Here is a 23106-nt window from a genome sequence, read left to right on the forward strand (position 1 = left end):
GTAATCTCATAAACAACAAGCCCCTCTCTACTTGCTCCATATTCCCATCCTCACTTAAACCCCCACTTCCCCTCTCTGCTCAGCTATCCCACACAATGTCTGTGTTAATCTCCATCAGAACCAGGCACAGCACTGCACTCTGGCATACATCATCCCACACACTTGTCAAACATATGAAAAGGAGATAGAGAGGATGTCCCACATGGTTCTGATAAAACAGAGGTAGGCCTTGGTCAGTGCAGTTTGTTCATTCTTGTTCTGTGATTAATTGTGTACATTGGGTTTCCTTTGAAAAGTTGCAAAAGGCTGAGGGAAAACTGGCAGTATTATAAATAAATGATAAAATTGGTCTTCATTGTTCATAAATCATGATAGCAAACATTTTTATTTCTTCTGCTGTCAAATGTGCCCCCTTTTGTTTTGGAAAAAAAAATGATTGAGGAGAGAAAACAGAAAACATTTGGGTTGTTTCCAGCTTGCAAATGGTGTGTAAAGCTGTTTGCTTTGTGACGATGTTTACACAGTCTTTCAGCCAGACAGCTCAGATGAATGTACAGATTTATGGGAAAACATCAAGAATGTGCACATATGTTGACTTAATGGAGTCAAAGATCAGTTTGTGAAACTGGTGTAGATGAAAATTCCTTATGAATTATCAGACTGTGGCTCTTTGGTACACTATAAGAGCTTTTATCCAGAAGCACTGTGAACTTTTAGTTCCAGGAACTTCTCTTAAAGTAATAACGATTCCCGTGGCCCATTATTTTTATTCCAGAGATGATTATACAAATCAGGCAAGTGATGTATGGCAAGGCAGTGTAATTACACCATCAGACCAGAAGATGGCAGTGTGAAAGTGACAAAAGCCACACACCTGAGATGTTTCCATTGAAGGCAACGGGTGAGCTGCCATTGCAATGTGTGACACCTCAGCTACCAAGCATGGAGAAGATTTAACTCGTGCTGCTTTTGAAACAGGGAAATGTTGGTATTCTACCAACCAGAAAGCCCTGTCCCCCAAAGTTCCTGGATATTTAGAAAGTACAACCCTTCAAGCGGGGACTTTTTAGGGGGGCTGATGAAATACCCTGGAACTAAGTTAAGACCCTGGCTCCTGCTGTTGAAATGGAAAAGCTCCTCCAACGGTCCCTGGTACCAAGGAAGAACTGTTGAAGAGCACCTCTGTTAAACAAAACCATGCAATTGGTTAACCCATCCAGTAAGGATCTGTTTTGGGGACTCAAGGGTTGCTGGTTCAAGTCCTAGCAGAGACATAGATATTGGGCTGGTAGCCAGAGACCTGCAAGATAACTTTCTGCACACTGCCAATGTGCCCTCGAACAATTATGATAGAATTTCTGACTGCTCTGGGAGCTGGTCCAGTGTGTGTGTGTGTATTTCAGTGTGTGTACAGCATTTCCAATGGCAGTCCAATAACTCTTGGGATTAATAAAGTCTGTCTTCTTCTGTTTCAAAAAAGAACAAAAAGAACAAGATCTAGGCATATGGCACCCCTAAGGTTTGATACTTGATTTTCTTTTTTATTCTAGCTTTGACGGATGGATAAAGAAGTTTAATTTCAACACCTCTTTGTGTGAGCCTGTAATCAAAGTTAAATACCAGAAAGATAAAAAGCAGACTACCCTGTCTTCAAGGATTGGTGGGAGGAAAGGGGTAAAACATGAGATGTTGCGTACTTGAACAGAATGTACACACTCATAAACTGAGTCGCTCATTAGGCCGGTTCGTTTTCCCGTTCATGTTTGGTCTGTAATCAATACCATCCTTCATAGTTCCTCTGTGCTCTTGCAGCAACAAGCTTACTTACTCACAGGTGGAATCTATTATAAAAATCTCATGGTACAAATCTGCATTTCATCCCTAAGTTTTTGATTGTTTTGTAAAATTCTAAAACTCACTTTTACTTTGGCTCTAAACGATCAACTAGGATCAGACTTTGCATTTACAATCAGTTATATTTAACATCCATCCAGCATCCATATGTGAGGAAACAGTCAACACACTAATATGTCAACCGCTCTTCTCTGTGTACTCTGCTAGTCCCTTAAATCATACTTAGAAACTCAAACAACCCATCAAATCTCTTAAAAGGATTCAGAAAAAGCTTTGAAATGATCGATGCTGCAACAAGCTATGGCCTTGACTGTAAAAGCTTTCATCCACCAGTGGAATTCAACCTAAATTCCTTCAGTGCATCACAAAGCCACAAATCTCCAGAGGAACAAGTAAGAACCACAATACAGAACTTGTTTTGAAGCCAGTATACAGTGCATCTCAATAGAATACAAATAGAGATACATATGAAATCCAAGCCAGCATGAGAACACAGCTGTGTTTTATTTGTTAAGATGCCTTCTGGTCCATGTGACTATCAGACTGGACTATCAGATGATTATCTATTCTCTCTGTCCTGCAGAAAAAGAGGAATCAGGGAGAACATTGTGAGCTCACCCTTGACCAGATCTAATAAGTAATGATCAACGACAGATGAACACACAGCCTTGAGGAGATCTTTGTTGCTCGGTTTGCCAGTATGTAAATACTTAGTGTACCGATTTAATTTCACTGTTACTCTGATATGCATGAAATCCAGGATTAACAGTTAACTTTGTGAAATGGGTTACTAGCCTGTAGAGTCATTGGCTGCAGTGTGTCACAACCAACGGGAATATGCTCTAGCTGACTTAGTAAGGTCATTACACTGGGTCCTGCCCTAAAACCTGGTTAAAAAATCTGAATTTGAGCCCAAAACATTCTCAAGTATTTTAAGTCAGAAACAAACACTGTACGTTCCTTGGGTTTAATTTGTTCTTGTTAACATTGTCATTTACCACTGCATCTGATTTACGAGTTTCCGAGTGACCTACATAAACTGGTTCATCCAAGTAAAATTTGTTTGTATAGAGCATGATATAGCCCTTAAACTTCCTCTCCTTCTAACTCTTTCACTTTCACTTGCAACAATGTAAGAGATATGAAGTCCATACAACTTTTAAGGCTTGTAGGAATTTTTGTTACTTGTTAGTTAACACAACATTCAAACAGGGCTCCTCCTCCTTGGCTCAGTGCCAGCGGCAGCACACACCTCTGACTACATGAACACACTCACCAGCCCATCTTCCATCTGTAGCATCAGGTTTCTACATGGGGGAGACTCGAGATCCGTGCACCAGACTTGGCAGAGAGCTAGTCATGGGTATTTGACACATACCAACTCATGTTGGCCTTTGTCCTGTGCTGCTTACCAAGTACCTGAAAGCAAGAGAAAGTCGAGCCAAGCTTCACCCTCGTTTAGGAAAAAGCTTGATCTGTTTGGCATTTTGTCTAACTTTGGTTGTATCCTTCTCCCCTTGTGCTATGTCCATTATGGTAACTGTGTTGAATAACTTATTCCACTCATGATCATCAACATGCAAAGTCACTTGCGCACTTGATGCGCTGCGATTAGCTGAGATAACCACGCTAAATCTTTGCCCAGAAACGTTCCAAAACAACCAAAACATCAACATTCAGGAAGAGGAGGGGGTTGGGGTAGACACAGACATTGATACACAAATGTATAGAGATTTATACCCCTGTTTTCAAGATTTCAGACCTCTCCCAGCAAACTGAATTGTTTGACTGGCAGGCATTATTTGATAAAGATCCACTGAGTAGCTCTTTTCTCAGGTATTTGGAACCATCCAGCTGTATGCTGGGACTCATAAGCTTGTTTCTGCTGGGTCATCTGATATGGCCAGAAATCTCGTCCATCACTGTGATTCTGAGGCAAAGAACCTCCTGAAATCACAAATACAAAGTGCTTCAGAGCTTTTCAAAACCCACTGAGGTCTGAACTGAGTCAATAAATAATTATTCACCTATCAGAACTAACATACTGGACACACTTAGTCGATATGGTTCTGTGCTGAACTGTTTATTGTCTTTTATGAGACTATCTGATAAAGGCTTCAGCTCCTTGGCTTCCTCAGCTCATATGTTCCCCGAGGGCAGCAAATCTGGATTAACAGCAGACCAAGTGGAGCCATGTTGGATCTGCATTTCCTTAATATTGAACTTTGGCTAAATCCCCAGATGTCAAGGTCACTGTGTGAAGCAAAAAAAAAAAAGGCTGAAGATGCAAGAGGATTTTTCTCTAGAAGATATGTCTTCATTTCTTTATAGCTACTTAGCAAGATTTGTCAAGAAAACATCTGATTTCATGAGGTTAAGATCATGCTCCTCACCAAGATACTCAAACTCAGCTTTTATCAAATTTTCCACAGTGACCTAACTCTTGTTAAAATGGGGTTGTAGATTTGTTTAAATAAACTCTTTACTTTTATTTCTTTATTTTCTGGGGGAGGATTTTTGCCTTCAGAGAGGAGGGGACAGTAGATAGAGCAGGAAACAGGGCAAGAGTGGGGAGTGACATGTGGGAAAGAGGCCACAGGCTGGATTCAAACCTGGGGCGCCCGCATGAGGGCAAACCCCATGGAGCGTGACATAGACCGCTAGGCTATCTGCAAAACAGACTCTTATTTTTAATTATTTCACGAGTACCCTTTCAGAAAGGTCATATTTTCTGATTCTGTCAAAAATACATAAAATATTCCGCATTTGCATCTTCTGATAAATTTTCACAATATACAAAACTACAGCCACCTAGGTTACTTGAGGGGATCTTTAGCAAATCAGTCAACCTACGTGAGCAATAAAATGATCTTGTACAAAAAAATTCTTGTGCAAGTAATTGTCTTTTTTGGACAAGACAATAATATTTAATGTTTTTACATAATTTTATTTACATACTCCCTAGACAGACCTTTTCTTTTTTTCCACAATTTAATTACTTTGAAAATGTGTTGATCATGTGAAAACATATTTGCAAGTTCACACTAAATAGTTTCACCCCCCCACAAGATAGTTGTATTTGTGCACAAGATCATCTTAAAATGTATTGCAAAACAAGCTAATTCTCATAACTCATAAAGCATGGTTAGAGATAACTGTAACTGAACTTAAGAGACTCTGTACAATACATCAGGCCTCCATAAACCAAACATAATTTAGTGCCATTTTGATTTGGATCAATCAAAAGTTAAACTTATTAAAAGAAAAAAAAAATACATTTTTGGGGCATTTCTTGCTTATGGATAGGTTGAACAAGCGACCTGAGACAAGGCCTCTTTATCAACTGCGCTTTTATAACCGCTGGGTCAACAATGGCCTGCACTCATTTAAAATTTACATTAAGTGCCCATGTTGAATAGCTGGTATGAAACAAAATAATGACTCTAACACGCTCTATCTTTATGAAAAAGTTAAACAGGCCAACCTGGAAGAGATTCTTAAAAATCTGCCATCAGGGACTGCAGGGCAATGCTGTTTAATTTCCTGATATAAATAAAGTGTTGGTGAAAAATCCCTCATGGGTTACAGGCATTTTGGACTCTGTCTTCATGAGCCTGTCATTGTAAGAAGGTTGAAGAAATGTAAAAGTAAGCATGTCCAAGTTAAATGCGTCCTAGATTAAAAGAACTAAGGTTTCTCTCAGGGGAAATAATTGCTCTTTTATTGGGTGTATATATTATCAGTGATGGAGGCAAACATTGAACTGGGTTGAAAACAGTTTTTTAATGAATTCAGGGGGAACCACAGAACAATGATGCCTTTCTGCAGTAATCAGAGTGAAACCAACCTTGAATGACTTTCCATTTAGAAGCTGCAACCAATTTCACTAAGAGAGTGTTTCATTTTCTGCACATAAACATGTTTACTATAAAACATTAAGTGTGGACTTGAACAATCCCTCCTATTCATTAGATGTATATAATGTAAAATGACTTCAGCTTTTTTCAGAAATTAGTTTTATTACAGAAGTAGTTATGAAACAAACTTAAATCTAGAGACTACATCACGTTCAAAACTTCATCTGGTAATGTCCACTGAAGAGTAAACTTAAACCCACGTGTCTTAAACTATAAAAACAGGGACAGCACAGAAAAAAGTCAAATGCTTGTCTGCTCTAAATATGAAACATTTTTACTCATGTAGTTACATTTAAGTTAAACAAAGTAAATGGTGTAACGTCCTGTAGATATAGTATTAAGAACTGAATTGAATGCACGAGAAACTCAGAGAGAGTTCATGTCTACACCTGGATTTCTGCCTCCAGCAAGCTTGCAGTGAGAGGTCCAGAGTCAAGTCTGATACCTCCTACCCCTGTATCAGAGACAACAGGTGAGGCACTCGGAGTTCTTACTGTAAGAGAAGAAAGTGATGGAGAGAACGTGGGTGTCATTACTGAAGGGGTCAGTCCTGTGTTTCTGGCCAAGGGGGAATACACATATTTACGGTGAGAAGGCTTCCTTCTCAGATTTAGCATGCGAGCTGGCTTTCTTGGCGGTACAGTTCTAATGCCAGGCTGAGCCACTCCTGTTATGAGAGGCGGTGGGTACATGAGACAGCTTGCCTCTGCTGCTAAATCCTCCCGGCCGCCTTGTAGCTCCTCATCGGGGAGCATCCCGATATCATCGAAAACTGTAGCTAGAGTCTGGAAGCGTGGCTCCCAATCCAAAACATTGTCCCAGTTGTAGCTTCCTTGCAGCTGCTCCTCTAGACACAACAGTGACGACAGAGAATCTGAAGAGGCATTAACACCTAAGAGTGGAGCGTACCCACCCGTCCTCATGCACTCCTCCAAATCCCTTACCCTGAGTACTGCTGGAAGAAGGCCCTCACCCCCTCCTTCCTCTTTGAAGTGGTGGAGGCTTTCAGTGCTGGCCATCCCTGAGACTAAACATTTGCTGAGGGAGGAAATGTACTCTGGCCCTACCTCTACAGAATTGAAAGAGATACTGTCTGCAGCCAAGTCTGAGTTTTGGATCTCTGGTGGCTTGACTTGGTTGTTTTCTGGAGACTCATCTCTTTTACGACAGAGGTACTCATTGATCCACTTAATCTCCTGGTCCTCAGCAGTCTCACCCTCTGCAGATCCACGTCCGCTAGAGTCAGACTGAAAATATGGGTTTGAAATGTCTCTTTTGGTCATGAAAACACCAGGGCGTTTGAAGTCCTGCAGAGAGATGGGACTTTGCGTTCCAGTATACGATCCACAGAGTGATCCTGTGCCATGATTTAAGTTTGCAGCAATAACAGAAGCTTTCTGGATTGTTGCTTCCTTTAACTTGTACCTGAGAACCAGGCACACAAATATGAGAAGAACAAGGAGGAACATGATGAGAGAGACACTTAAACTGAGCATGTGCACATCAAGAGGCATTCCAGTGAGTGCTTCTGCTGAGCTGGAGATATTGACGAGAACCAGGCAGTTGGTAATCTTGGAGGCCAATCTTGGGCTCCCTGCAGACACAACTAGTTTCACTGTGTCCTCATAGCTACCTCGCCTGCGATACACAGGACCTGATACAAAAATAGAGCCTGTTGTTTTGTTAATTAAGAAAAATGGTGATGACTTGACAAGGGAGTACTCCACTAGCCCATCGACCCCTCTATCATGGTCCATCGCCATCACGTAACCAATGGTGTCTCCAGGCCGAGAGTTCTCTGGCAGGACGAAATGATACTGCTTCTGGGTGAAGACAGGACTGAACTCATCCACTCCCTTGATGCTCACCTGTACTCTGACTGTAGCTGCTTTGTCCCCTTTGTCTCTGGCCTCCACTACAAAACAGTACTCACTCTCTCGTTCGTAATCAAAGGTCTGCCTGGTGTGAATGTCCCCAGTTAGAGAATCAATTGCAAAGGCCTCCTTCTTCTCAGGACTGCCACTCCCGTAGTCCATGAAGCAGGAGGACAAAATAGAGTAGGTGAGTTGTCCGTAAGGACCTAAGTCATTATCAATGGCATGGACAGAACAGGTGGGGGTGTAGGCTGGAAGGTTCTCCGTCACAGAGCAGTTAACAGTCGAGAACATGAAGTATGGGGAGTTGTCATTTTCATCCAACACTGTGATGAAGACCACTGTAAAAGCCACTTTACGATTCTCAGAGGACTCACCGCCATCAGATGCTTGGATGGTGAGGGTGTATTTTGAGTCTTCCTCATAGTCCAGTGAGTGGTTAACCACCAGGAGGCCAGACTGAGGATCAAGCTTGAGATGACCTTTGCTATTTCCTGAGATAATTTCATAACGTAACAATCCGTTGATTCCCAGGTCTGGATCCAGAGCGTTAACCTGGACCAGCCTGGCGCCTACATGGCTGTTTTCACTGACTTGTGTGTGGTATTCTGTGCTGGTAAAGACGGGGGCATTGTCGTTGCAGTCTGATACAGTCACCATAATGGAAGCGGAGCTGTTCAGTGAGGGTGTTCCTCGATCCGACACGCTCACTGTTAGTGCATAGCTCTCAGTGATCTCTCGGTCTAAGGGGTTACACAGAACAACCTTACCGACATTTCTAACCAAATTATCCACCTGAACCGTTTTTACCTCCAGGCAGAATCGCTTTTCTTCGTTCCCTCTTATAATGCTGTAGTCCAAATGGGTATTTTCAGGGCTCCAGTCTTGGTCCTCTGCAGACAGGGTCAGAAGTGTTGTGTCTGTAGGAGTGTCCTCTGGGACACTGAGCGTGTAGATATCTTGATGGAACAATGGTGCATGGTCGTTTGTGTCAATAATCAGGACATCTATGGAGGTGACAGCTGACAGCACAGGATCGCCTTCATCTTTAGCCTCGACCAGCAGATGGATCAGGTTGTTGTTTGTCATTGACTTTAAAGGCTTATTGGTGAAAATAGACCCTACAAAACAAAAAAATGTTGGAGTGTGAAACAGTTTTAGTACAACAATGAAATGTCCGATTTGGAGCCGTTTTTCTCTAAACTCATCCTCTGTAAGCCTGTGTTAGCAGTGCTGAATAAGTTGTGTTTAGTTTTTACTGTTTTCTGAGAGTTACACTGAGTTCAGACATGAGGGATAGTTTGAGCTCACATTTCCGTTTTAATGACTAGAAAATTTGTAGCCTCAGAACATCCCAACCCCAAACAAAGGCTTTGTAATAGGCAACACTTTCACAATAACTTTACAAGCCAAGGACATTATGAGATTCCTGTGGCCATACCGACTTTTTCTTTCTTTAAAATTAAACTGCACAAAGGGAGACTTTGTTAGTGACCTCACATCTGGTCTCACCAATGTAACATTATGAAACTCTTTTCAGCTCCTTTGACAAATATTTGAGGATTTATCTCCTTTCGGAATAAAATCTAAAAAACGTGTTAGCTCATGGAGATACACTGGGAGGTATCATTGAGCACAATACAACAAATTTCCCTTTCTGTCTATTCTTTAATGATTTCCATATGAACCATAAGAGCAGATTTTATTCTCTGTGATGACTTGTTTGTTCTTCCAACTTATTTCCAACTTCCATTTCACCACCACTTCGACTTTTCAGCAAGATGACATTTTCAATTAATCCTGAGACTCTATTTTGAAGCATATAAAATGCTAATTGTTTATGAAACAAATAAAAATGGAAATACTGAGACCACCACCAAAAGCACCACATACATTTTCTGGATTCCATTCAGCTCACTTTTTCAAATCAGAAATTTACTTTCTATTACTGCACCTCACCACAGAAGAGGGCCAACACATTTCTCTGATATTAAACTCTGGGTTTCAGACATGATAGCAGCTCATAAATAACACTTTGGAGATAAAAACTGCCAAAAATGACAGAGTGGGTGCTCTTTTCAGCTCTGGAGAATTTTACTTTTCTTAGGTTATGGGATTTCTAACAAGGGGATGACATAGTTGGCATGGCTCCTCTGAAGCACCTCATCTCAGAGAAATCTGAATGCCTTTTCTGTTCTATTTCTCCCTCCCAAGTCCAAGGAGTATGCTTGATCCAATATCTAAACGTTAGGGAAATAATTTTTTACTGGAAGAATAACAACTCCAAGTAGCCCCTTATACTGGACTCTGAGACTTTCTCTGTACCACCTTCTTTTAAGTGTGCACTTTACGAGTTTAAACAGATTTATGTTGAGGGAATATGAACAAATTTTACCACTAGACAGCCACAAGTAATGAAACTTGATGTAACGCTTGATGTAATGTCTTTTACAAAAAATACTTTGGATCAGTGTTTTATCCTCCTACTAACTCCTTGACCTCTCAACACGACTTAAGGAAGTCTTTGCTATCATTTAAGCTGTTCTTACCATTGTCTGGATGAATGGAAAAGCCTTGTAAAGGAGATGAAAGCAGTCTGTAGGTGATCTTTCCATTGAGTCCCGAGTCTCTGTCAGTTGCAGACACGGTCAAAACCAACGTGTCTGCTGACACCAGCTCTGACACCTCCACCTTAAAGAGAGAAACACAAGTTATGAGACCTCTACAACAAGACCACGACGTACACCTCATATCCAGACTAGGGATCATGACTCCATTTCAAACCTGATTATGCCAATTTGTAGCAAGACAAGCATAGGAGAAGTGATGATGATACAGTTAGCGCTGCAGCCTCACAGCAAGAAGGTCACTGATTAGACTCCCAGCTTGGCCGGTGGGCCTTTCTGTGTGGAGCTTGCATGTTCTCCCTGTGCATGCGTGGGTTCACTACGGGTCCTCCCACAGTTCAAAAAACGTGCTTATCAGGTTAATTGGTCACTCTAGATTGTCTGTAGGTGTGAGTGTGTGCGTGAATGGTTGTCTGTCTGTCTGTGTCAGCCTTGTGATTGACTGGCGACCAGTCCAGGGTGTACCCCGCCTCTCGCCCAATGACAGCTGAGATAGGCTCCAGCCACCCGTGACCCCGAACAGGATAACCAGTTCAGAAAATGAATGAATGAATAATAGCATAACAGAGCTTATTTTTTTTTTTTTTATGAGAGAGATTAAAGTAGAAATAATATCAACATGTCACAAACCCTGAGTAAGACCCACTTTCATAGTAAAATAGTAAAAACATGACTGAACTGTCATTAGTAGCTTGGGGGCCTCAATCAGTTTGCCCTGCAGATTCTTCGTTCCATATAACATTACAAGTACCTGGTAGGAGAGCTCTGTAAAGACTGGTGCGTTGTCATTAACGTCAAGCACTTGAACTTTGACCTCTCCACTGGTCTGATGGATGGAGTCGGAGGCCCAGACTGTCAATGTGTACTCTGCCTGCTCCTCGTAGTCCAGAGCTCGAGTCAAAGTAATCACACCGGTGTATAGGTCGATGGCGAAGGGGACGTTGGTGCTGCTGTTGTCTGAAAAGCTGTAGGTGATGGTGGAGCTCAGGTCAACATCGTTCGCTGTCACCTGGGTGACCATGAAACCTGCCAGGAGGTCTGCAGAAAGACAGCAAATGTCCAATGAATGAACAAATACAAACAGTAACAGAAGTCAGCTTGAAGCTGTTTTGATTGGTGTCTGAAGATGGGGTGGATGTCTCACTCTCTGCTATGAGCAAAGGCTCCATGGGGGGGATGGTTGGACTGTTGTCATTGACATCTACCACTTGGACTCTGACAGTTGTGGTGCTGCTGAGTGGAGGGTTCCCTCTGTCTGCAGCCTGCAGAACCAGCCTGTGATGCAAATGCAGATTTATTCTGAGTTTGCTGAATAAATATTCATTGGTAATATTATTGTAATACCATAAATAATAAGAAATTTGCATTTTTGAGTTTTTATAGAATGGTGTTTCTATCTTCATTCAGGCAGAATTTTACAGCTAATTTAAATTAAATCTAAAAAGAATGAAGAGGTATTCACAGTTTAAATATAAAATACAAACAGCCTGTCTTAAGAGTCTTTACTTTCCCCTATTCAAGAAACAGTCAGAAAATACTTTTACGAGGTTCGCATACTTGTATGAGGGGGTGATCTCACGGTCCAGTAAGACATTTGTCGCAAGAATCCCACGAACAGAGTCCAAAATGAAAGCTCCATTAGTGTTCCCAGACACGATCGAGTACTCTATCTGCCCATTCATTCCGCTGTCAGCATCAGATGCAAACACCTGCAGAAAACAAAGGAATGCTTTTTAAAATATCACAACAAAATATATAATGTGCCAGTAGAAGATGGTTTAGACACCACCATTAGTATCTACCTGCATAATGAAGGTGTCGTGCACTTGCCCCTCCCACACCGCTGTTCTGTAGCTGCTGTGTTCAAACACTGGTGCAATGTCATTGACATCCAGCAGGCTGATGGAGACTCTGCAGTGAGCTGCCTGCAACCCATTGTCTGCCAGCACCACCAGCTGAATCTGAGGGTTCACCTCAAAGTCTAGGGAGTTATCCCTCTGGACACGGATCTCACCTGCAGGAGAAGAGACGACTCTGTTACATTCCAAAATACTGGCCAATCACAACAAGTGAGACTTGCTTTGCATTTCAAAGCATCATTGAATGTTCTTTCTTTTCTGGCCTGGCCCAGACCTTGTCATCAACCTATGACAGGAATGAGAGAAAAGAAAAGGAAGCAAAGAAAGGGACAGGAAAAACTGTGGCTTCTTGAAAAGGTGTTGACAGAAGAACTGTGGGTTGAAGTTTTTGTGGTAACTATGTCAGCTCTGTATTGTGTACTTTAGTATGTGTTCCTTCATTATTTCCAAAGAACTGTAGTTTGTTTTGGAGCAGAATAAGATAAAATCAAGAAGGAAACAATCATAATTCTTTAGGAAATACTTGTTTATAAACACTAAACAAAGCAGATTACATGGGAGAGCATTACAAAGAAAATTAAACAGAGTTCGGAAATAGGTTGGAATAGAAGCTCTGATTGATTCAACATAAACAACGGTAAGGAGCTGGAATCAAAGCTTGTTTTCTGGATGCTTTTGTGGAAAATAAAATGGATGAGTGAATGAGAATTTCAGTTATTAGCATTACTTAAATGATGAAAGCATGCATGTCGTTCCTGCAAGAGTGCCAACGGCTAATCATAACCAGCGAGCTCCAGAAATAAATCTGGACCAACAAGAGAAAGGGAGGAAAACATGTTTTTACTTTTGAAGCTTCCTTTCTCTTACCCGTGTAGCGGTTGATGGAGAAAATGAGATTCTCATTGCCGCTAAAGATGGTGTAAGTAATCCTCAGTCGGCTGTTTGTTTGGTCACTGGCTTCCACTTTTGTTATCCAAGTGCCTTGGGAGGGAAGAGAATGGGGAAAGGTTGATGGAGCTTCAGAAAATATGCAGGGGCAAATGGGTACAAGGCAGTCATGAGAAAATTTGCACTTACATTGTTTTTTAAATATGAATCTTTTCTAATGAAAATAATGACACTGAAACACAGGTTAATGTAGAAAATAGACAGTGAACCACTTTCAAGGAGAGGCTTTATAACTTTTTGGGAGTATAACTGCATTTACTATTTAGTTGACTTTTTTCACAAATGCATCATGGAAAAACTTTAGCTGTGATCAGGTGCTTTACAAATAACATGGCCTGATTTATGGATGATTAATAAAAGTTAAGTTAATTCTGACGATGCTTTGTATTTTTGAGAAATGATGCATTTTGATTTGACACTTTGAAATATTGTCATCATTTGATGTTTGAGTTTTGATTTGGAGGGTTTTTGACTTTTTGTTTTTTCTAACTATAATAGCCTTGCCTATAATAATTGAACACTTTTGATTAATACAACCACCTCATTCTTTTAGAATAACTGCTTCCCTCTGAGTAATTTCTTCAGCCCACAACTCTGGCACAAAGCAGTGCCCTACAAAGACATCATCGTCTTTGTTTTGGTGGGACTGAAAGTCTTAATTCTACAGTATTATTGGATGAAGATTCTAAGTAGTGACTTGATTCTTGATTTTTCAGTCTCTGTCAGACCAGACGAAGAGCTATCTTAATATTTTCTGTCATGTACAAAGTTTAGTCATTTTTAGAACTAATGACTAAGGGTGGTCCACTGGACCAGATGCACACCTAAAAACTTAATTCTCACACATCTGGCATTTATACAGCAGGCTGCTCACACACAACTTAAAGAGACTGTTCACAGTATCCCTGTGTGACACACGGCAAACAGTTGCATAATGGTGTGGAGGCCAGAGAGACTGCATCATATGTGCACCAGCTCATCCTCTCCCTCTTCCAAACACGCAAGTATTTGGCAGAAAAACTGTATGATTATCCAGCACTGCATGAAGCAGTGTCAAACACAAAACCTTTACAAATCTCTCTCTACAAATAAACTTTATCTAGCTTTGTTTGCACTTAAGTAAAACAAGAATTTGAATCCAAGAGATCCATATGTATCATAACGTACCAGCTCTACTGTTCTCCTTGACAGTAACGTTATATATCTTGTTTGTGAAGTGGAGTCTTTCCTGTTCTCCCTTCAGGTGGATGAAAAACAGGCAGGTGGAGGTTAAAGCAGGTCGTCCTCGGTCTGAAACTAGAACCTGTAGCTTCCTGCTTGAGAAACCTGCTCTGACTCGTCTCCTCAGTGAGATCTCTCCTGTCTCACTGTTAATGTCAAACAGATTCTCTTCATCAGACAACATAAACCATATGGTCCCATTCTCCCCCTGGTCGCTGTCTGTTGCCCTCACTGTGGTAACTATCTCATTAGGCAGAGTCCTCATAGAAACCCATCCACTGATGGGATTCTCGTCACAGACTGGCACGTTGTCGTTCACATCTTCTACCTGTATGGTCACTGTTGTCATGGAGCTCAGTGGGCCTTGTGTGCAGCTGTCAGTAGCTACAGCTTGGAGGGTATATGAAGCTCTGTTTTCACGGTCAAGAGATCTGGTGGTGCTGATCATCCCTGTCAGAGGATCAATGGAGAAGGCCCCTTGGCTGTTGTCCTCCATCAGTGAATACATCACATCCCCATTGGAGCCCTCATCAGGATCAAAGGCGCTGATCTGCAGCACTTCGGCTCCTGCAGGTAGGCCCTCACTTACTGAGGCATGGTAGTTCGTATGGCTGAAGGAGGGGATGTTGTCATTCTGGTCGAGTAGTAGCAGCTGGAGTTGGGTGGAGGAGCTGAGCCGGATGGGGCCATAATCGGAGGCCTGGATGGTGAGTGTATAATTCTGTCTTTCTTCTCGGTCGAGGAGCGTTGTCGTGATGACAGCTCCTGTGTGGCTGTTGATAGTGAAACGACCTCTGTAGTCCTCACCTGAAAACAGCATGGATGAAGCTTAATGGATTATTATTACAAACTGCTTGTTTCTTTGGCACAAAACTGTCTCAACACAAGTGCTATGTCTTAAATTTAGCATTCAGAAATGTGAGTACGAGAATGAGAAATATAAAAAACTGAGTTGGAGTACACTGCTCTCATAACCAGGAATGGGGTCTGTTTTGGTGGCCATTTTGCATATTGCCTCCCCTTTCTCCCCTTAAGCTAAACCTCTGGTGAGGACATTATTCAGGCAATTGGCCTGCCATCAAACAGACTTGGTCAAAGAATGAAGCGTCAGCTGGACGATTGACATGATCTAGCAGAGACATTATGAATGCTTGTCACCACTGGCCGAGCACAATGAAAAGCCTTTGTTCCAACTCTGAACTACTTCAGAGACTTAAAATTGTTACTTTGTACACAAGGCCAGTTAGAGTCAAAAAAAATGAATGTTCCTCTTTAATAACATCTAAATCTGTTTGGTGTAAGTTCAAAGATTTGAAAAGAGGATTATCACTTAATTTCCTCCCCCTTTTAAAAAATGCACCAGATAACATCATGCCCTTTGTGGGCATTATGTTATTATGGATTGAGTGAGTGGCCAAAACCAGAAAACAATGTTCCAAAAGGCTTTTAACACAGATCAATATCTGGCTTCTTACCTAATATGGAGTAGTGAATGGTTCCATTCTCTCCGTGGTCTGGATCAGAGGCCTGAGCGACGTGGATCACCCCTGGGGGTAGGTTCTCTGGAAGGCTGATCTGGAAGGACGACTGCATGAACTCTGGAGGGTTGTCATTGTCATCCAGCACATAGCAGAGCACTGTGGCCGTACCCGACAGAGGCTGAGTGCTGCTGTCTCGAGCCTGGACTACAAACGGGGAACAAAAGGAATTCACATTTGCAATGACCATAAATGTTGATGCATGTCCGTTATTGTGTTGTATGGATCTTGACCTCGTTGACATAAAAACAAAGGGATGACTGGATGCCTTTGTGATAGGCTGCTCCAGGTTGTACCCCACCTTGCACCCAAAGACTGTTCAGCTAGGCTCCAGCCATGCGGTGACCCCGAAAGGAAAAAGCGGTTAAGACAATGGATGAATGGATGGTGCAGAGTGCCTACAAAATGCTCGCATCTTGCATCCCTTTGAGGTCGTACTAAAGAAAAGAGGGCGCTTTGAGCTAAACGTTAACATCAACATCCTGCAATCTAAATGCCAAAGTGTGGACTAACAGAGACAGAACCACACATATAAGCCAGTTGCAAGACTAAACATGAAAAAAAATCTTTAAATAATCACTTCAAAGTGTTCTCAGACTGTTCCTATGACACAGCCTTCAACAGTAATCCACTGTGCATACTGAAAACAGAAGTATCACGTGTAACAGTGTGTGGATATATTCACCCTAAGTGGCCAGTCTTACTTCTTTCATCTCTGCTGAACAAAGAGACTGAGCCAGATTTGATCTTTAATCGCAGTACAGACCGTGAAAGGGGCGAGGGGAACTCCTGTCATCATAAAGTATACCGCTACAGATTTTAATACTTGTTGAAAAGATCTTTATTTCTTTCCAAATTCATCCACAGCCAGAGAAAATTGTCCCCACATATTTCTGTGTTCCCAAACAAGCCCTGTTTCACTCTGGCACACAGTCCAGACATCCAGGCTTTCCTGCTGTCGTTATTTTTTGTGATTATATTTAATTGTTCATCATAGTGCTGACTGTACAAATATTAGGATTCAACATGTGAAAGCAGTTTATCACCAAACACAGCTGAATGGTGGAGGCAGCCAGCAGAGATTAAATATACTGTAGCTCAAACCTTTAAAAGTCGACTGTTTACCTTACATAAATCAATGTGCTGAATAATACAGCCTTCAGACCTTAAGTTCTTCATAGCTTTGGCTGTGAAGCATGAAAAGAAATAAGGTCAAAAATCAGAAACAGAGGGAAGTTTCTGTGTTGGACAGAGTCATCAGAAGATTGCTTTTTAGGTTTCGTTTTGGCAGGTTTTACAGTTTTCTTTTATAACACTTAAGAAGACCAAGCCAAAGATGTGGATGCCAAACAAGAACTTTGTTTTCCTGTTGCTCTTTCATTAACACTCCTCGCTGTTCATGTCAAAGCTTCAGTCCAAGTCCCTGTGTACTTTGTTTACTTGTTTTCAAAGCTCTACACAGACTTGCCCCCTTGCATTGCGGATCTTATTACCTCCACCAAGGAGGTTATGTTTTTGGGAGAGTCTGTCCGTGAACAACATAACTCAAAAAGTAACAAACAGATCTTCATGAAATTTTAAGGAAATGTTTAAAATGAGATAAAGAAGAAGTGATCAAATTTTGAAGGTGATTCAGACCACCGTCTGAATCCAGGACTTTTTTAAAGGACTCTTCATCATTGTGAGGTAGGGCCGTTCACCATATGTGTATATGACTCCACGATAAATGGTTGTATTGCTTTGCAAAAGAATACAAGACATGGTCACAGTAATTTCTGACAGATTTAAAAGTACGATCAAGATCCTGGCAATATTCCGGATACTATGATATGTACTGGGTCATCATAATTTTCAACACTGTCTGATAACAAATTATCGTACAAACCTGCAACTAACACCACATTGTAGCAGACAGTCTGCTGAAAGGGAGTATAACATTAAAGTAAGACAAAGTCTGGATCTCTGGGTGCTTTTCTAGTTTCATTTTATGTTACAGTCTGATCACTAATCTGCACATTCTTTCCTTTTAAATGTTCTTCCTCACAAGCACCAGCCAGTGAGCTTTCTGTTGGAGCTGAAGGATTCTCCGCCTCTGGATGTTAGAATATGATTTTAAGATTAAACTAAACTAAGATTAAATTGAACTAAATTTAAACTAAAGACCTACCGTTTTATCCCAGCTTTTCTTTTAAGCCTTGGACTGCATTATTATCACAATGAATTTTATGATTCCCGTTTTAAAATCAATTGTCTCTTAATGTACTTCATTTCAATTTGTTTCAATTGCACTTTAATTGATTGATTTTTTTCTTTTACATATTGTACAGCATTTATCAGATTCTATTATGTTGATTTTATTGGACTGATTTATTTTACAAATACTTAACGTATACGAGTTTCTTCACTTTTCACCTTTTGCTGTTCTTTAATGCCCTTCTTTGCTTTGTGAAGCATTTTTGGCTGCACGTTTAAATGCATGAAAGGCAAACAAAGTACAAAGTAGAGTCAAGCCAAATTTGGGATTGATTATTTAATCATGTTTTGAACCTCATCTCATTATCAAATATGTACAATTCTTTATTTATTTGTTTCATATGTGCTTTATTTTTTGCCGGGATTATTGGTGCACTATAGCCCGACTTAGAATTATTTAAGTCTGTCCCTCCAACCCCCTCTCATTCCTTGATCCAACTATCTCTGTTTTCATTCATCTAGCTCTTCATCCATCCGTATATCCAACCTTCCTTCTTGTTGTTTATCCATAGATTCATGCCTTACACTGTCCATCCTTTTCATATCCATCCTATAACCCCTTCTTCCTCAATCTCTCCATGCTTTGAATTCCTCTTTCCCTCCATCTATCCTGCTATCCATCTTATACATGTAGCCACGGAGACCACTAAAAGAGCCATTGTTAGTTTGGCTCAAATACACTATTCTGATAAACATTTCAGGAAGATGTGTTTCACCAAGAACTGAGAGGAAAGGTGTAACCAGCCTTTGCCATAGGTGTGATTTCTTGGACTGCAGTCGGCTCTCCAGGGACAAGTTTGAATGATGTGAAAAGGGTTATCATAGCTGCTATTCCCATTTCTCCAAAGTTCCTGAATCCCTAAATTTTTACAAAAAAATCAAAACAAGCTAAAAAACAAACTACTTATTAGACACAACATACTTGATTAGATTTTTGGAATTTCTAAGTCCTCATTTCACTCCTCATTCTCTCCACTTCCTCAAATCTCAGCCTCCAACACATCCCCTGCTCCACGTTTCTAGCTGCAACCACTGACCAGATTTTCCACAATCTATCAGATCTGCTCAAACTTATCTTTGCACACAACCCATTTTGAAGATCTCCATCCTTGTCATGTGTCTGTTTTCTTAGGATTTTTCATTCCCATCTGTGTTTGTGCTGGTTTTTCTTCTGTTTATTTGTTTCTCTATATTGTTTCTGTCTGAGTGAAGCACTCTATCACTGTTTGATTTTGATAAAGCTCGCTTTGTTACTCAGTGCAGATTCCAAACATGAGCCCATACGGTCATACTGAAACCAACTTCAGCCTGGTAAATGACCTGCAGTTTTTCATCTCACTCATCAGCTCATGACAGTGATAGATTGTGCTGTTTGTCGCTGCTTTCCCCAACGTTTCCCCTCACACACTCTGACATGCCACTGTGATTTATTACAATGAAGAAAACATATAGTGTGATGTGATCAACCTGCTGGGACGCAGCATGCTAACACTAACGCGCCTCATTGTTATCCATGTAGTTAAAAGATGATGGTTGAACAAAAATGTTGCTCATTAAACTCTGTGATGTAGGGGCAACATTTGTTTCCCTGAAGCTTAATGAGCCTAAAAATGCACATGAGCTGAATTATTTCCTCTAGCAGTTGAAATGTGTGCTGTGTATCAAATCAGGCAAAAATACTGTGAGAAATCTCGTTCTTTACTTTAAAAGTATTTTACTTAAACAGAACAACATGCAAACCTGAGGTTGGGGGTAAAACTAAGGTCACCCACGTGGAGTCGTGACTTACCTCTGAGGGTGAACTGTTGCTGCTGCTCACGGTCCAGGTAGGAGGTGGTAGTGATCAGACCGGTGTATGGGTTGATGCTGAAGAGCTCATAGCCAGGGCCAGGCAGCAGACTGTACCACACCACTGCATTCTCCTCTGAGGGAAAAACAAAAGAGGTTGATGTGAGTTTTAAAGGCTCTGGGGTAGGGATGGGAATTGATAAGATTCTGTTAATACTGATACCCTTATCGATTCTGATTATTGATCTGATTCTTTATCCATTCCCTTAGCTGTACAGGTTTTCTGTGTAAACAACATTTAACTGAGTTTATACTGTAAGTGAATAAAATGTAATTGGTCCCTGAGTCTGGGTATTTTTGGGCATAATTATACAGTTATTTTGGTAAATAAGGTGATTTATACCATTTCGAATGTACTGAATATGAATCTCCTGAGAGGGAGAAAGTACATTTCTTTATGAAGTCCGTTCTTCAGTAAAACTTCAAGCTGAAAATCCTGAATCAGAGTTTTCTTGGGAAACGTTATCTAACTGCTAAGCTAAGATAGCTGCAGCAGACAAGTCGAAGTAAGGCCCAGCTCCGGCACAATGTAAAGAATTGATGAGGGAATCGTTAAGCACAAATGCTAACGATATCGATGGATTGAAACATTTCTTAACAATTCTCAACAGGAACCGGTTTTCGATTCCCATCCCCAGGTCTCGTCAAGGTAATGCAACACCAATGGCTGTATTACAAGCGTTATACAAATTGTAGGTTTTTCTTTTTTTTCTGGTTTAAAGCAATGGAGATACACAGGAGATACACAGTTTTATAAATCAAATAAATACAAGCTGGTGTAAGCACTCAAATATTAATTTTATGCACAGCATAAAAATCTGAACGTAAAATATTCAAATTTTCTCTCTTTTATATCATTACGAGGAAAATCTTCATAATGCCACTGGTAACACAAAGAGTTACCGGACAAAACAGTCAAAAAGTCAAACAGAAACAAACTAGCTCTTGTATTTGTAAATGGATACCTGTAGAAGAAACCACAAAGTTCTCTCTAAATAACGACAGATGATTTTTAAAAAATTCTTCCAATGACACAAAAATATTGCCCAACTCCAGGCACACCCAGAGCAACAAAAGCATAAAACAATGGTTATGTTTGGGAGAACATCAGGGGAAAAGCAGAACAAACTCTAATCATATAAGATGAGTGGGAGAGCGGGCTTAGCTGCCAGACGCAGCGATTCAAGGAGACGGATGAAAACCCAGCGCCTATTGGCACAGATGGCTTGGATTATGGAAATCATTGTGAGCAAGGACCTTTCAGATCTCCCAGAGGAGCTGTGTGCTTGCTGTTCTTGGACAATTCTCACCCCTAAGAATGTCTAAAAACCCCCTCTTGTACAGATCCTGCTGCCACATGCCCCCCACCTCATGCTTAAAAGGACTCTTAGTGTCAACACGACGAGTAGAAATGGGGTTCAGGAGGCCCTGTGCACAAAGTGTTAAAATAAACAGGACTGATGTGAAGATTTGTGAATATGTTGAGGGGTCAGATGAATGAGATTTGCTGGATGTACAGAGAATGTAAAGCAGATGAAAAAAAAACAGAAATGGAGCAACACATGGGAGAAAAAGAGGGCAGGGGTTGGTTTTGATTAAACTGCTAATGGAGTGAAACAAAACAGACGAAAACCTTGATCCACTGCAGCGCTGGGGTTTAACCCAACTGGACAAGGTTAGCTGCAGCTAAAATGTGTTTTGTCATGTGGTTATATGAATATTGATTGATTTAAGAAAAAGTGCAGAGCGGTTTCCTCTTTTTGTCATCTAAACTTTTGAGCATTCTTACCGAAAAGAAAATGTATGCCTAACAGTGAAAATCAGCAAAAACAGGTATTAAAAACAGCCCAAATTATAAAGATTCTGATTCTTATGATTTTGGTTTAACTTTATTTCTATGCACTGTTTGTTTTGTGTACACTGGGTCCATGCATGGAGGCTGTCAGGCTCTCAGGACTCATGCTATTGCTGCCATCTAGGCTCTTTGGAGGTGTACTGCCATCTCAGCTTAGACAGAAAGATTACTTCAGACCAAGCTTGATGCTAGAGTCTTCAAAGCAAACTCAGTTTTTTGTCATTAATAGTTTTGTTTTAGGGCTTAGTAATGATTTTCACTTCATTTTTTAAGCAGCATCTCTCACAGAGATTTTAACTGTCAAGATAAAAGCTTGCATTCATCATATGACAACTTGCAACTTCTTTTACTCAAGATCCTACATCCCTCACATGTTGCAAATAACAGGCACCCTTGCAGAAAAGTAGAAACTTGAGCTCCTTTTTTCTGTTGTTAAAGCACTTTTTCATGTGGCTGTGGGATAACTGTTAAAGATATACAAGTGGAGAGTGTTTTTTTTTTCAGCCAATAGAGTTTAAGGTATAATTGGTAGTTTGATTTAGATACACTTTTTGTTATACTGGTTAAAATGATCTATATTTCCCGATGGCAAGCAACACATGATGTGTTCTTAAATGAGAGTGAATAATATATGCTATTTTTTTATATCTACAGCAGGGGAAAACCCAGGAAAACATCAGCCAATCACATCAATTAGGATCCAATCTGTTAAACCAATCAAATCCCACCCTGCTGTTCTGCCATCCTCCTGCGCGTTCATTTCACCGGCGCGCACTGCCCCTGACTCAATGCCTGTTCCTGAGTTTAGCGGTGTACAGGTTTACAGGTTTATCTCCTCTTAAATGTTGAATGCTTCATAAAATCATGTCTACTTTCTGAGACCTGTTAATTGCTTTTCAACAGTTAGTTATTCTTACCTGAATCATCATCGGTAGCAGAAACTCGGGTCACGGGTTCTCCAGGGTTTCTGTTCTCAGCCACGCTGGCGTTGTAGATGCTCTGAGTGAAAACAGGTGTCTGGTCATTCACATCCCACACCTCCACCGTCAGGGTCTGTGTGGAGGAGAGTGAGGGGAGGCCGTGGTCCACTGCACGGACAGTCAGGCGGTGGGCACGTTGTGTTTCATAATCCAGAGGGGCAGAGAGAAACAGCAGGCCTGAAGAAGACAACGAAGACCAACTTTAATAAAGTGGAGAGGCAGAGATGATTTCATGATAATAACACTTAAAGTCCCAGGAATTCTCAGAGGCTTTCTTTTTTTGTGACAAATGGCTGTTTATAATCATTTTTCTTCCTATTTACTGTATTTAA

The 23106-nt window shown here is 40.9% G+C and overlaps 1 protein-coding gene across 1 annotated transcript in view; it reads right to left on the reverse strand.

The window, feature by feature from the left end:
- Positions 1 to 5303: 5303 nt before the first annotated feature.
- The window catches only part of dchs2 (dachsous cadherin-related 2), a 30493-nt gene continuing 12690 nt past the window's right edge, over positions 5304 to 23106 (reverse strand). The window contains exons 10-20 of the mRNA XM_074664912.1: positions 22712 to 22951; positions 19881 to 20015; positions 15776 to 15985; positions 14247 to 15107; positions 12999 to 13112; positions 12075 to 12286; positions 11830 to 11981; positions 11417 to 11547; positions 11024 to 11310; positions 10195 to 10336; positions 5304 to 8766 (exon numbers count right to left, since the gene is read on the reverse strand). Of these exons, the coding sequence (XP_074521013.1) occupies positions 6155 to 8766; positions 10195 to 10336; positions 11024 to 11310; positions 11417 to 11547; positions 11830 to 11981; positions 12075 to 12286; positions 12999 to 13112; positions 14247 to 15107; positions 15776 to 15985; positions 19881 to 20015; positions 22712 to 22951 (5096 nt within the window). The 3' untranslated portion in view covers positions 5304 to 6154. The remainder of the gene's footprint in view (positions 8767 to 10194; positions 10337 to 11023; positions 11311 to 11416; positions 11548 to 11829; positions 11982 to 12074; positions 12287 to 12998; positions 13113 to 14246; positions 15108 to 15775; positions 15986 to 19880; positions 20016 to 22711; positions 22952 to 23106) is intronic.

The sequence above is a fragment of the Halichoeres trimaculatus genome, unplaced genomic scaffold (genome assembly GCF_033239565.1).
Source record: "Halichoeres trimaculatus isolate MK-OKI-2021-1 unplaced genomic scaffold, fHalTri1.1 fHalTri1_scaffold_2, whole genome shotgun sequence".
Classification (NCBI taxonomy): Eukaryota; Metazoa; Chordata; class Actinopteri; order Labriformes; family Labridae; genus Halichoeres; species Halichoeres trimaculatus.